At 36.1% G+C, this 16,743-nt stretch overlaps 1 protein-coding gene across 1 annotated transcript; it reads left to right on the forward strand.

The window, feature by feature from the left end:
* The first annotated feature begins 16,320 nt into the window (after positions 1-16,320).
* On the forward strand, positions 16,321-16,743 carry LOC133329849 (inactive lysozyme 1A-like). The gene has a single exon (XM_061538316.1). The coding sequence runs from the start codon at positions 16,321-16,323 to the stop codon at positions 16,741-16,743; it is 423 nt and encodes a 140-aa protein (XP_061394300.1).

Genomic DNA, 16,743 nt, shown 5'->3' on the forward strand with positions numbered 1-16,743 from the left:
AATTATGCCAGTCATTGTCACTCACAAACACACACACACATATATATACACCATGTAATAACAATAGTTATCTTATAGACGAGAGAAAAGAAGAAGAAAACAAGAAACGATGAGAAATTAATTTTTATCTCGCAAATGTTTTTGTTGGATAATTATGTTTATTTTTAATTATAAGTCATCTATTATTATTATTTTATTTTTTTTTTTTTTTGTATTTTAGTTTTATTAGTCATCTCGCCAAACTAATTTAATTTTATTTTAATTATGTCACGTATACTCATTTATAAAAAAAAAGTATTTTTCATTATTTTATCTATTATTTATGTAAAAAAAGAAAACGATGTATTTTTTTTTCTAGAATAAACACCTGCGTCAATGTGTAAAATTGCATCTCAAAAAAAATCGATAAATTTTTGTTATCGATAATAAAATTACAAACTAAAGACCAAGTGTTTACAACATAAAGTGTTTTATTTTTGCAAGGACCTTACTTACTTACTTAGCTGGCTTGTTATAGAACGGTTGTTCCATAAGCCGAGCTTAGACCAGTAAGGAAAGAAGTAAAGTCGGACGGGGTATATTCAACAGATGAATCCTAACAGACGTCGCATTTTTAAAGAACCATTAACATGAAATTGGATCCATAAACATGCCATTCTGAAACCGATATTAAAATTTTTAATTTGGTCAGATATAGAAGCTAAATCTGAACCGATTTCAGGAAACTTAACACACATCATTCTAGACCTAATTCATTACGCTGTGCCAAATTTCGTACAAATCGAAAGGTATTAGGGGACTTTGGTGCACCATTTACTTTAAATCGGACGACAATATATATGGGAGCTATATCTAAATCTGAACCGATTTTTACGTAACATAGCACACATTATTCTAGACCTAATTCATTACGCTGTGCCAAATTTCGTGCAAACTGAAAGATATAAAGGAACTTTGGTACACCATTTAACTTAAATCGGACGAAAATATATATGGGAGCAATATCTAAATCGGAACCGATTTTCACAAAATTTAACACACACCATTCTAGACCTAATTCATTACGCTGTGCCAAATTTCGTGCAAACTGAAAGATATAAAGGAACTTTGGTACACCATTTAACTTAAATCGGACGAAATATATATGGGAGCTATATCTAAGTCTGAACCGATTTTCACGTAACTTAGCACACATTATTCTAGCCCTAATTCATTACGATGTGCCAAATTTTGGTGAACCATTTACATTAAATCAGACGAAAATATATATGGGAGGTATATCTAAATCGGACGAAAATATATATGGGAGCTATATCTAAATCTGAACCGATTTTCAGGAAACTTAACAGACATCGTTCTAGGCCAAATTCATTACGCTGTGCCAAACTTCGTGCAAACCGAAAGATATTAAGGGACTTTGGTGCACCACTTACCTTAAATCGGACCAAAATATATATGGGAGCTATATCTAAATCTAAACCGATTTTTCCAATTTCAATTGGGTTCGTCCTTTGGCCAAATAAGTGAATTATGTCAAATTTCATCCAAATCGGATCATAAATGTACTTTGTTCACAAAAATACATGGACGGATAGACGGACATGCGTAAATCGACTCAGAAAGTGATACTATGCATATTCTCAAAAGGAACCATGTGTCTATCTCGTTTCCTTTTTCCTGTTGCAAACATATGCACAAAGGCATAATACCCTGTACCACAGTGTGGTGAAGGGTATAAAAAGAGTTCAAAGCGCGTTGGTCTTGTGCGCATTTCCAGCAATTTGAAATACTACGTTCCAAGATGTTGTTTTCTACTTGGTCTTTCCATCTAATTCGTGGTCTTCACCGTCGACGCATATCGGCCCGTAGATCTTTCGGAGAAATTTTCTTTCTTTCATTCAGAGCTGCCTCATCTGCTTGCGCATGTACCCATGATTCAGATCCATATAACAGCACGGGTAGTATCAGCGTCTTGTAGAGTGTGAGATTGATCTGGCGGAAGGTGGCCTTGTTTCTAAACTGCTTACCATAGTAACATCTGTTGGCCATCACAATCCTTCTCCGAATTTCAAAACTGATGTCATTCGTTTTATTTATGGCGGTACCACGGTATATAAAATCTTTAACTACCTCGAAGCTATAGTTCTCAAGTTCCACAGTTGGTCCGAGTCTACTGGACGTCTTTCGCGTTTATAATATCACCTTGGTCTTCTCGCCGTTTACTGCCAGACCCACTTTGGCAGACTCCTTCTCAATTTGTTGAAAGGTGGCTGTTACCGCTCGCAATGTTCGACCCATTATATCGATGTCTTCGGCGTAGGCGAGTAACATGTGTTTGGTTTGGTGTACAGAGTGTCATTTCTGTTCACTTTTGCCTCTCGTATGACCTTTTCCAGCAGAATGTTAAAAAGTTCACACAACAAACTGTCACCTTTCTGGATCCTCGTTCGGTATTGAGGGGCTCCGAGAGGTCCTTTCCGACTTTAACTGCTGACCTTGTGCCACCTAAAGTTATCCTGTATTGCCGCATTAATTTTGCAGGAATGCCGAACGTAGACATGGCTTTAAACACCCCTGAACGGATAGGGCTGTCGAATGCGGATTTATAGTCGACAAATAGGTGGTATTTGTCGATGTGTTTTTCGTGGGTCTTTTCCAGGATTTGGCGCAGAGTGAATGCATTGACCAGATTTTCACTCTGCAATGGTGGATTTGCCAGGTCTGAAGCCGTACTGGTATGGTCCAATAATATCATTGACCATTGACTTCAATCGTTCACACAGCACACTGGATAGCACTTTATATGCGATGGGAAGGAGACTTATTCCTCTATAGTTGGCACATATCGTCTTGTCTCCTTGTTTGTGCACGGGACACAGGATGCTGAGGTTCCAATTATTGCGCATGCATTCCTCTAGGCAAATTGTACTAATCCGCTGACCTGACCAGCATCTGACCACCAGTCTTGAATAGTTTGGCTGGTAACCCGTCGGCTCCTGCTGCTCTATTGTTATTGAGCCGATCAATTGCCTCATCTTGGCTAGGTGGTATACACTATATGCCGTCATCTCTCATTGGTTTTGAGGTATCCTCTTCACCGCCACTATTTGACACCAGAAGCTTTTCAAAATGCTCCTTCCAGATCCTCAACACGCTGTCTGTATCTGTCACCAGGTTTCTTCTTCATTTCTACAGGAGGATGTGCCTGCACCACAGCCTTCAGTTTGGTGTTTTACTCGTTGATACAATTTCCGGACTTCATTCTGACTCCTGTACATCTCGAGTTGCTCACGCTCACGTTTTTCTTATTCTTTCTTCTTTTTTTCTGAAAATACATTTCTCCTCTCTCCTTTTCTCCCGATAATTCTCCATCACGTTACATGTCGCTACTGTCTGCAGGGTTGCCCTATACGCTGCGTTTTTCATATCAGTAGCATTACGACACTCCTGATCGTACCACGGATTTCTTGGATGGTGGTCTTTAGTACCCAAGTGTTATTTTTGCTGCAGTTTGTTCTATAATATTATCGGGACAAGGGGTGCTTTCGTCAAGCAGTTGGGTAAGTTGAGCGGAGTAGGCCTCGGCTACCTGTTGTGTTTGCAGCTTTTCGACGTCGAGTTTCCGTATTGAGTTAGATCGCACCTTTGCTGCTACATTAAGACGGGTGCGTACCTTGGCTGCCACAAGGTAATGGTCCGAATCGATATTCGCTCCTCGGATCGATCGGACGTCTAAAACACTGGATGAATGCCTTCCGTCTATCACAACATGATCAATTTGATTTCTCGTTGCTTGATCAGGAGAAATCCAGGTGGTCTTGTGTATATCGAGATGCTTGAATCTGGTGCTTCTAACTACCATGTTTTTTGCTGCCGCGAAGTCAGTCAATCTCATGCCGTTGTCGAATGTTTCTTCATGAAGGCTGAATTTTCCGACGGTGGGGCCAAAGATATTTTCCCTTGCGATGTTTGCATTAAAATCTCGCTCGCAGAATTTTAATGTCATGGCCATGGCAGCGATCATATGCTGTTTCTAGGCGTTCGTAAAATATGTCTTTGGTCTGCTCATCTTTTTCTTCGATCGGAGCATGGGTACAAATAAGATGTAGAAGAATTTCGCTTTTATGCAGATTATAGCAATTCGTTCATCTTCTGGAGTGATCTAGAGATGAGGTCTTTTATTCTCCTGTTGACCATAAATCCGCAGCCAAATTCATGTCTCTTTTCATGGCAGCTTTAATACAGTGCGTAATTGTCTGATTTACTTACGCCTGTCCCTTTCCATCGCATTTCCTGTAAGGCAATAATATCGGCTTTGTACTTCTTGAATACATCCGCCAAAGCGAGAACTGCGCCTGTTCTGTACAACGTGCTCACATTCCAAGTGCAGATTCGCAGATCGTGGTCCTTTATACGTTTGCGGGGGTCGTCAACATTAGAAAATTCTTAGCTTTTTCATAGTAGGAGGGGTTTTCCGAGTGTTGGCAACTTACCCGACGCCTCAACCCATTTTTATACCCTTCACCACACTGTGGTACGGGGTATTATGTCTCTGTGCATATGTTTGTAACAGGCAAAAATAATCGAGAAAATGCATAAAATCATTTTCGGAGTCGAATTGTGCATGTCCGTCCGTCTGCCCGTCCGACCGTCCATGTATTTTTGTTAACAAAGTACAGGTCGCATTTATGATCCGATTTGGATGAAATTTGGCACAGGTCACTTAATTGGCCCAAGGACGAACCCTATTGAAATTAGAGAAAATCGCTCCACGTTTAGGCATAGCTCCCATATAAGGGTACCCCCCAATTTTCGATATTTTGAGGTTATTTAGCGCGGTTTTTAACTGAATTCACTGAAATTTGGTAATTTGAGTTCTTATTGGGTAGCAAATCTCCCTACTAAAAATTATAAATATAGGTCAATTTTTTTCGGATAGTTCCCATATAAGGGTACCCCCAATTTTCGGTATTTTGGGGGTTTTGTACGCATTTTTCGACCGATTTCGCTGAAATTTTGTACTTTGAAATTTTATTGGGTAGCAAATCCCTACTAAAAATTATAAATATAGGTTATTTTTTTCGGAAAGTCCATATATAAGGGTACCCCAAATTTTCGGTATTTTGGGGTTCTTGAGCTCGTTTTATAACTGAATTCTCTTAAATTTTGTACATTGGGTTCTTATTGGGTACCAAATTACTCCACTAAAAATTATAAATATAGGTATAGTTTTTCTGGTAGTCGGTACCCACTCCACTAAAAATTATAAATATAGGTACAGTTTTTCTGGTAGTCGGTACCCCCGTTGGGGGTACCGTTATATGGGGAGCGCGTTTTTCAACCAAATTCTTTGTAATATGGTAACAAGCCTCCCTCCCAAATATTATTAATATTCGCACCACACACACAGGTCACTTAATAGGCCCAAGGACGAACCCTATTGAAATTGGAGAAAATCGGTTCAGATTTAGATATAGCTCCCATATATATTTTCGTCCGATTTCAACTTATTGCACAGAGTATTGAATTAGGTCTAGATAGTTATATGCCAAGTTTTGTTGAAATCGGTTCAGATTTAGATATAGCTCCGATTTATAGTTTCGTCCGATTTAATGTAAATAGTGCACCAAACTCTCCATAGTGGTCCGACTAAAGCAAAATTTTGCACAGAGTACTGAATTAGGTCCCGACTGATGTATGTGAAATTTTGTTGGAATCGGTTCAGATTTAGATATAGCTGCTATATATAGTTTCGTCCCATTTTATGTAAATGAAGCTCCATACTGCCAATATTTATCCGATTGAGACAAAATTTTGCACAGAGTACTGAATTAGGGCCAAATTTCTATATCTACAGGATGTCTTGCATGTACCCATAGTGGTGAAGGGTATCATATAGTCGGTCCTGTCCGACTTTTGAACTTTCCTTACTGGTTTGTTATGGGTGAACTCGAGGCACATATCAGCTCACTATTTCAACAGATGATGAAAATACCCCAGGTGACACCGCAGGGAGGATGAGATGAAAGAGGGACCAAGATAAACTTGGACTTCGCCATCATTTTCCCAAACTCGTGGATGGCGTGGATTTATTAAATAATTTTTCCAAACTCTATAGAAGGCGTGGACTCTTTAAATAATTTTTCCAAACTCTATAAAAGGCGTGGATTTTTTAAAATAATTTTTTCAAGGCTCTTTCTTATTACAACAGATTGCCTAATTTTCATTATTATGCCTAATCAACCGTGTCCATAAACTACTCATATTTGAATCGAATTTAATTTATTTATTTATGATTCTTAATGAATTTTCCTAAACATATATATTCGCTCAATTAGTTATTGCCATTTTGTATTTATGAATAGAATTTATTTTTCGTTAATGGACTGTAATTAAAATTTTTTGAATATCATAATAAACAAAACGTTATAAAACTATATTGAATTTTTGCAATTCATTTTTAATTTTTGGTATTTTGTGACAAACGGCAAAAAAAATTAAATAATTTATTGGCATTTAATATGTCCGGATATTTGTTAGTTATTTGAGCATGAAATGAAAGCATAAGGTAAGTAATTAAAATTGTATTATATAAAATATAATATTATAAACAATTTAATATTAATTTTTTTTAATTTCAATTCATTTTCTTTTTTTCAAAAACGTTGATTTTTAAAGGTTCTGTTTTGTAAGGACAAATGAGCTTGGCCCAACAGACAACTAGGAGTGGATTTTTAAGAATAGGACTAACAGACAAATAAGGACCAACAGACAAATATGCGTGGATTTTAAGGAATAAGGACTAACAGACAAATTTAATATATAACAGAGCTTAGTGTAAAGTGAGTGACTGACAGATCATCGCTCAGACGAAACGGCGAAAGGAAGAAGCTTGAAATTTTGAGTGTGGGTTGTTGTTGGTCTATTGGCGTGAGTGAAGGCTGGGTTTTTGGAAATTCGAACTAGAAGGGTACGAAAAGTACTAAAATGTACCAAATATGGTACCCTTTGTATTAGGGGAACGGAAAGAGCTAGAATTCTGAAATTTGGAATGTGGGTCACTGATAAAAACTTAGAAAGATGCACAAAAGAGTTTTTGAAAATTCGACCTAGAAGTGTACGAAAAGTACTAAGCATTACTAAATTTAGTTCTAATTGCATATGTATTGAACATATATAGCTAGAATCTTGAAATTTTATATGGAATAAAGGTTGGAAAGCGGTGTTGATGCATGGAAATGGTTCATGAAATTTGTACATATATATACAAATGTACAAAATGGTACTAAATTTAGTACTATTGGCGTTTAAATGAGTGTATAGAGATGGAAGCCCGAAAATCAGAATTAGAACTACTATTGTAGAACACGATTGAGGTAGCTTTAAAAATTGTACTTATGTGTACGAAAAGTACTAAATTTGGTGCAAGTTGGATTTATGTGATGGAGTTTTCAAATTGGGAATTAAATTGACTTTTGAGTGTTGTTTTGAAGTAGTTTAGGAAATTCGGATAGGATAGAGCTGAAACCTGAAATTTGGAATTAAGATTACTGTTGAAGATTGAGCTATAGAGACATCTTTGGAAATTTGTATTTATGTGTACAAAAAGTACTAAACGGCAATAGATTTCGTACAATTTGGATTTGGGTGAACGGAAAGAGCTGGAAACCTAAAATTTAGAATAATGGTTGCTTTTGGAATATGGAATTGAGATATGGAAGTACTTATGTGTACTAAATGGTACTATGTTTGGTACAACTTGATTATGTGTGAACGGATAGAACTGGACTCCAGAATTTTGGAATTAAAATTTATGTTGGAGTGTAGAATTGACATAGTTTAGGAAATTCTTAATTATAGAAACAAAAAGTACTAAATGGTACCAAATTGTTTTTGCGTGAAGATACTGAAAATGTTAATTAATATTGCAGTTAGAGTGCAGGATTAATACATGTCGGAAGTTTTGAAAAGTCGTCCTTATGTGTACTAAATGGTACTAAATTTGGTACAATTTATATTCAAGCGAACGGATACAGATTGAAAACTTACATTTGAAATGAAAATTAAAGAATTAAGGTTGTATTGGAATTTCGTACTTATGGAAGCACTAAATGGTACTAAATATGGTACAATTCGTTTGAAGTGAAGGATAGAAATGGAAAACTTATGTTCGAAAATAAAATTACTTTTAAAGTACAGAATTGAGACAGTGTTGGAAATTCGAACTCATAAGTCCAAAAAGTACTAAATGGTACCAAATATGTGGAATTGAGGATGTTTACGTCTAGTTGGTGAACGGATAGAGCTGGACTGAGGTAGTTTTGGAAATTTGTACTTATGGTTAGATTGATATAGGTTTGAAATATAAATACGAAAAGTACAAAATGGTACCAAATCTGGTACAATTTGGCTTTAGCTTAACAGACAGTTCTGAAAAGTTTAAATTTGGACTTACAATTACTGTTTAAAAGCAGGTTTGGAATATGGAATACGAAAAGTACTGTACAGTATGGTACCAAATCTAATACAATTTGGTTTTTATTGAACATACAGAGCTGGAATTTTTAAATTTGGACGAACGATTGCTATTTAAAATCAGGATTGAGGTACTTTGGAAATTTGTACTTATGAGTAAAACCCAGCGGTATAGTCGGACGGGGCCGACCATATGATACCCTACGCAACTACCACGAAAAAGAAAAGGTCACTGGAGAGCCCAGAAAAACCGACTAAAATTAAGTATTTGGTCCATTTCATCCCCTAAATATTAACCGATCTTTACCAAAAACAATAGGGGTCTTCACTGACCAGAACCCATCGTACATGCAAAATTTCGTGAAGATTGGTCCATAACTGTGGCCTGTATCGTGTTTACAAATTATAATGGACAGACGGACGGGCGGAGGGACACACATGTCTATATCGACTCAGCTAGTCGAGATATGACGATCGGTATACTTAAAGGTGGGTCTAGGACCAATATTTCACGGCGTTACAAACTTTTGGGGCTGCACAAAGCTATAATACCCTGACAACATAGTTGTATATGGTATAAAAATTACTAAGTTTGGTTCAATTTGAAATATATTTCGGAAAATAGTGCTTATGAGTATGAAGAGTACTAAATGATCATAAACATGATATTAGATGTAGGAATAGAGGTGAAATTCAAAACTATAGTAAAAAACAATTATAAAGTATTCACGACTTTCATATGAAATATTATTATTTTTTATTCCCTTTCCGCATACGAAGTAGCGGGCATTTAGCTAGTAGGCGTATTTATTTGAACATGTAGCTATTAAATCCCCCTCTCCTTTTCCATAATGATAACTCAACCGAACCATGTTTGCATATTAAAATTAATCTCATTGTTAGACAATTTCCTTCTATTCAAGACTATTTGTAAATAATCCTTATTATCATTTACAGAAAATTATCCTCTCGTAGCCCCCCCTCTAACGCATAATTCATGATATGTAAGGGCATGCAGTCAAGAGTAAAGAATAACATGACAATTGTACTACAATTTCAGGAGTATAATCAACGAACGAACGATGGAACGTTCGAATGAATGGATGGCTGTTGGGTGAATGTATTCAAACAACTGTAAGAATTATCATTATTTATAAAAATATATTCCTACTTATGTTGGGATTTGAATTTTTACAACAACAACAAGAGCTACAACTATTTATTGCAACCATACGCATCCAGTGGTGGGGTGTTCGGTAGTTTGGTGGGTCGGTTGGTTATATTCAACGGAAATGTAAATTATTTGTCTGGCCTAGGATGAATGCAAGGATATGAGAACAACAACTGAAACGATTATAGAACGATGATGATGACGACGACGAGGAATGAATGATGGTCCTGCAAGTATGTTTGTATGAAAGGATCAGGATTGGAAATAAAATAGGGGAGTTCAAATAGAATTTGTACATATTTCAAAATTTAAATTTTCCAAACACCCTCCAGTCCAATAAGCCAAGAATTTTTAAAAAATGTGAGCTGGGAAAAAATTCGTGACTGTATTTTAAAAATTAAAAAAAAAACTGTAGAACTACCAAAGGCTCGCATTTTTAAAGAGTAAATAAGGCATAGAATAAAAAATGCGTAGATTTATAAAGAATATTTTTTCAAGGACCAAAATAAGGATTGCACAAGGCGTCGATTTTTTAAAAATATTTTTTCATGGACCATCACAAGCTTGGATTTTTATACCCTTCACCACACTGTGGTACAGAGTATTATGTCTTTGTGCATATGTTTGTAACAGGCAAAATTAAGTACAGGTCGCATTTATGATCCGAATTGGATGAAATTTGGCACAGCTCTCTTATTTAGCCCAAAGACGAACCATATTGAAATTGGGAAAATCGGTTCAGATTTAGATATAGCTCCTATAGATATACGGGAGCTATATCTAAATATGAACCGATTTTCTTTAATTTCAATAGGGTTCGTCCTTGGGCCAAATAAGTGACTTGTGCCGAATTTCATCCAAATCGGAACATAAATGCGACCTGCACTTTCGTCCGATTTAAGGTAAATAGGGCTCCAAAATCCCTATATATCTTCCTATATGCACGAAATTTGGCATAGGGTACGGTATTATGTCCAGAATGATGTGTACTAAGTTTCGTTAAAATCGGTAGAGATCTAGATATCTCCCATATATAGTTTTGTTCGATTTTATGTAAATGGTGCACCAATGCCCTATATATCTTTCGATTTGAACGAAATTTTGCACAGTGTACTGAATTAAGTCTAGAATAGTGTGTGTCAAGTTTCGAGAAAATCGGGTCAGATTTATATATAGCTCCCATATATATTATCGTCCGATTTAATGTAAATGGGGCTCCAAAATCCTTATATATCATCCTATATGCACGGAATTTGGCATAGGGCACGGAATTATGTCCAGGATGATTTGTTGTAAGTTTTGTGGAAGTCGGTTCAGATTTAGATATAGCTCCCATATATATTTTCGTCCGATTTTATGTAAATGGTGCACCAAAGTCCCTTTATATCCTTCGATTTGCACGAAATTTGGCATAGCGTATTGAACTAGGTCTAGAATGATGTGTGTTTAGTTTCATGAAAATCGGTTCCGATTTATATATAGCTCCCATATATATTTTCGTCCGATTTTATGTAAATGGTGCACCAAAGTCCTTATATATCCTTCGATTTGCACAGAATTTGGCATAGCATTCTGAATTGAGTCTAGAATGTTGTGTGTTAAGTTTCGTGGAAATCGGTTCCGATTTATATATAGCTCCCATATATATTTTCGTCCGATTTAATGTAAATGTTGCTCCAAAGTACCTATATATCTTTCGATTTGCATGAAATTTGGTACAGCGCACTGAATTGAACCTAGGATGATTTGTTGTAAGTTTTGTGGAAATCGGTTCAGATTTAGATATAGCTCCCATATATATTTTCGTCCGATTTTATGTAAATGGTGCACCAAAGTCCCTTTATATCCTTCGATTTGCACGAAGTTTGGCATAACCAACTAAAATAAGTATAGAATGAGGTTTGTTAAGTTTCGTAAGAATCGGTTCAGATTTAAATATAGCTCCCATATATATTTTCGTCCGATTTTATGAAAATAGTTCACCAAAGCCACTATATTTCTTTCAATTTGCACGAAATTTGGCATGGCGTACTGAATTGAGTGTAGAGTGATATGTGGTAATTTTTGTGAAAATCGGTTTAGATTTAGTTATAGCTCCCATAGATATTTTCGTCCGATTTTATGTAAATGGTGCACCTTTATAAGCCTAGAGCAAAGAGTGTTAAATTTAGTGAAAAACGGTTCAGATTTACATATAGCTCTCACATATACATATATATTCGTCCGATTTTTCATAAATGGTGCACCAAACTTCTAATATTTGTCCGATTAACACGAAGTTTTGCACATCGTATCTAATGGAGACTTGAATGCCGTTATTGCGTTTTGTAGAAATTGGTGCAAATGCAGCCATAGCCTCCATATGTATTTCGAACGGGTATCAAATTGAGATTAAATTTTTAACAGTGCGGCGTACCGAATAGCCATGGTACGCAGACGACTCTAAATCTACCCTAATGAAATTACATGTATCATAGGTTGCAGAAAGACATGAGTATGTTCCTTCGAGGGAACATTGACATGTAAGGGTACATATGTACAATATACCCAGAGTGGGTATCATATAGTCGATCCAATCCGACTTTACTACTTTCCTTATTGGTTTTTTTCTTGGATACCACAAGGCGTGGATTTTTTAAGATATTTTTTCATGGACTACCACAAGGCGTGAATTTTTTTAGAATGGTTTTCAAGGCCCTCTAAAGACTGGGATTTTTGAAGAATGTTTTTCAAGGCCCTCTAAAGACTGGGATTTTTGAAGAATGTTTTTCAAGGCCCGCTAAAGGCTAGGATTTCTTAAAAATGTTTTTAAAGGCAACATCTATAATTGTGAGTTATTTAAAAAACTATTTTTTCATCGAACATTTCCTCATATCCATCACCCTTCTTCAACACACCCTTTCGTTAACCAATTCCCCTCATAGCAATGCTACATTGCAAACTACAAATTCCCATACTCTGGCATAAATTGTTTCTGTCCATATTTATTTAACATTTTACTACAATTTGTGTTGTTGTAGTTGTTGTTTTTGTTGCTTTCCTGCCGTTAAGATTCCTGTTTTATTTTTCCATCAGAATCTCTTTCTCTGCAGAATATTTAAATAATCGCATTAAGCACAACTTTACTCTTCAATGGAAATGAATGTTAAGTTCAGAATAGTCTCATTTATGTTCGTTAGAATATGACAGGACCTCGTTGTTTATAATAACAGGAACAAAACAACAACAACAAAATGGGGGAAAATACATAACATAAATAAAAGAAGAAGAGTAAAAGTATATTTTGAAGGACCAGCCCAACTGGAGTTAATATTGAAGAGAAATTTGTATTTTTTAACCCACATGCAATTGAAAAAAAATATTTTTTTTTTTTAAATTCCAAAAAATTGTACACGAAGCTAATTTGTATTAAATGCAGTAAAGGACTAGTTAGACCACCTAACCTCTATAAAGGCCTGATTTTTTATCCTCAATGTATTTAAGCATTATGGGCTCCATACGGTCAATAGAAAGTATAACAAGTGAAAAAGCGTTAAGTTCGGCCGGGCCGAACTTTGGATACTCTCCACCATAGATATATTGACAGGTACTAGAAATCAATATATAGGGAACATACCAAAAATACCGACATTTCCAAAAACGGATTATTTAAACCATAATACAAATTTCAGCAATTTTAATGGATAATTATACTCACTGCCTGGCTACACCTGGCGTTTCAGAAATATTTACATTTCATCCAAACTTTGCCCATTCTCCTGTGTGTTGGTCCCAGAAAGAGTGGACTGATATTTCCCATCTTCGAATTTGAACTAAGTTTGGAAGAAATAATAAGATGGGCAAAGTTTGGATGAAATCTAAATATTTCTGAAACGCCAGGTGTAGCCAGGCTAATGAGGATGTATACACTTTGACACGGTGAACCGAATCCAAAAACGGATTATGTAAACCATAATAAAAATTTTAGAAATTTTTAATGGATTATTATACTCTCAGCCTGGCTACACCTGGCGTTTCAGAAATATTTAGATTTCATCCAAACTTTGCCCATCTTATTATTTCGTCCAAACTTAGTTCAAATTCGAAGATTGGAAATATCAGTCCACTCTTTCTGGAACCTCCACACAGGGGCTAGGTCTAAATGCGGCTTACGTTCTAATTTTTTTATCTCAATATCCTCCGCAGGTGAAATGATTACAACAGAGTCTTAGAACCAAACTCAAACCGCGGAATAAATCAGATAACTATTTTAATATAAACCAGTAAGGAAAGTAGTAAAGTCGGACGGGGTGATACCCTTCACCAATATGGGTATATTAAACGAATGCATCCTAACAGAAGGGCCATTATCATGAAATTGGATGAACTAAAATATGCGACCTTTATCTAAATGTGAACCGGCTTAGATCAATCCATAAACATGCCATTCGTTTGTTACAATGGGACAAAAATATGTAAATCGATTCAAAGCAAATATCAAAATGCTCAAATTTGTACGTTGTGCAAAATTGCATGTCAATATAACAAACATGAGGAGTTTAGTGCACCATCGATGATGCAAATCGGATGATATATAGGGACTTTGGCATACCATTTACCTAAAATCGGTCGAAACTATATATGGGAGCTATATCTAAATCTTAACCGAATGAAACTTACCACAGGTCATTCTAGACTTAATTCAGTATGCTATGCCAAAATTCGAGCAAATCGAATGATTTTCAGAGACTTTGGTGCATCATTTACCTAAAATCGGGCGAAACTATATATGGGAGCTATATCTAAATTTGAATCGATTTTCAAGAAATTTTACGCAAATCATTCTAGACTCAATGCAGTACGCTATACCAAATTTCGTGCAAATCGAAGGATATATAGGGACTTTGGACTACCATTTACCTAAAATCGGGCGAAACTATATATGGGAGCTATATCTATTTCTGAACCGATTTTCAAGAAATTTTTACACACATCATTTTAGACTCAATCCAGTACGCAATTCCAAATTTCGTGCAAATCGAAGGACATATAGGGACTTTGGTATACCATTTACCTTAAATGGGACGAAACTATATATGGGAGCTATATCTAAATCTGAACCGATTTTCACGAAACTTAGCACACATCACTCTAGACCTTATTCAGTAGGCTATACCAAATTTCGTGCAAATCGAAAAATATATAGGGACTTTGGTACACCATTTACCTTAAATCGGGTGAAACTATATATGGGAGCTATATCTAAATCTGAACCGATTTTTCCCAATTTCAATAGGGTTCGTCCTTGTGCCAAACCAATGAGCTGTGCCAAATTTCATCCAATTCGGATCATAAATGCGACCTGTACTTTGTTTACAATTTAACATGGACAGACGGACGGAAGGATGGACATGCATAAATCGACTCAGAAAGTGATTCTATGCATATTCTCAAAAGGAACTATGTGTCTACCTCAATTATTTTTGCCTGTTACAAACATATGCACAAATACATAATACCCTGTACCACAGTGTGGTGAAGGGTATAAAAATGGGGTTATATGGGGACTACTCCAAAAAGTGGGCGAATATTAATAATTTTTGGTGGGGAGATTTGCTACCATATACGACTACAAAATACCAAATTGCAGCAAATCGGTTGAAACAGGCGCTCAAGAACCCCAACATACCGAAAATTGGGGGTACCCTTATATTGGTTCTATCCGAAAAAATGGACCTATATTCATAATTTTTTGTGGAGAGATTTGGTATCTATTTAGAACTCTAAATACTAAATTACAGCTAGCTCGGCGGAAAAATACGACCAAAACCCCTCAAATACTGAAAATTAGGAGGTACTGTTATATGGAGGCTACAAGAAAAAGTGGACCTATATTTATAATTTGTAGTGGGGAAATTTGGTACTCAATACGAACATAATGTACCAAATTTCAACGAATTCGGATGAAAAACACGCTCAAGAACCCCAAAATACCGAACATTTGGGGGTACCCTTATATGGGAGCTATGCCTAAACGTGGACCGTTAAAACCCATCTTCGAACTTGACCTGCCTGCAGACAAAAGACGTCTCTATGCAAAATTTTTGCGATCTATCTCAATTCGTTTAGACGCTAGAGTGATTACAACAGACAGACGAACAGACGGACATGGCTATATCGTCATAGAATTTTACGCTGATCACGAATATATATACTTAATAGGGTCGGAAATGATTATTTCGATGAGTTACAAACAGAAAAACAAAATTAATATACCCTCCATACTATGGTGGAGGGTATAAAAATATTAACAGACCCCAAAAGAAAAGGAAGACCCTCCCAGTTATCTAATATTAAGTCAATTTTCGATTTCAATAGTTAAATTAATTCAATATTTATCTACGCGGATCAAAGAATGAAATTACGGCACGCGCCTTTAAAAAAATATGTGAAACAAAAGATTACTTCATTTGAGACGCATTTTCAATTATTAACTGACAACACGCGAATGCAAATAGTTTCTGAAATTAAAACTCCATTCATCATTCTACACCTGTCTAAATAAAATTCAATCATTTAGTTTTTTTGTGTTGTTGTTTGAAAATAACGGACTAAATAAATTACGCCTATATAAGCCAAAGCCACATTCATGAAAAATATCACTACAGTTCAATATTTCACATATCGAAGGCAAGATGAAATTATTCCTAACCATAATCGCTGTACTGGCTTTGGCGTTGCCCGCCTTTGCCATTACCATAGATCGTTGTACCTTGGTGAAAAAAATGTCTTCGATGGGTGTACCCAAATCGGATTTACCCAAATGGGCTTGTATTGCTGAACGTGAATCGAATTATCGTCTACATGTTGTTGGACCCAAAAATCGTGATGGTACGCAGGATTATGGCATTTTCCAAATCAATAATCGATGGTGGTGCAAGGATGCCAGTGGCCGGAAAACTGCTAATGGTTGTAAAATTGCCTGTAATGATTTGCTGGATAATTTGGATGCATCTGCGAAATGTGCACTCACCGTTAAAAAACAGCAGGGTTGGAAGGCATGGTCCACCTTAAAATATTGTGAAGGAAAATTGCCCAGTGTGGATGCATGCTTTTGA

Source organism: Musca vetustissima, unplaced genomic scaffold (genome assembly GCF_032173495.1).
Source record: "Musca vetustissima isolate MV318-11 ecotype Yass unplaced genomic scaffold, APGP_CSIRO_Mvet_v1 utg68482, whole genome shotgun sequence".
NCBI classification, from domain to species: Eukaryota; Metazoa; Arthropoda; class Insecta; order Diptera; family Muscidae; genus Musca; species Musca vetustissima.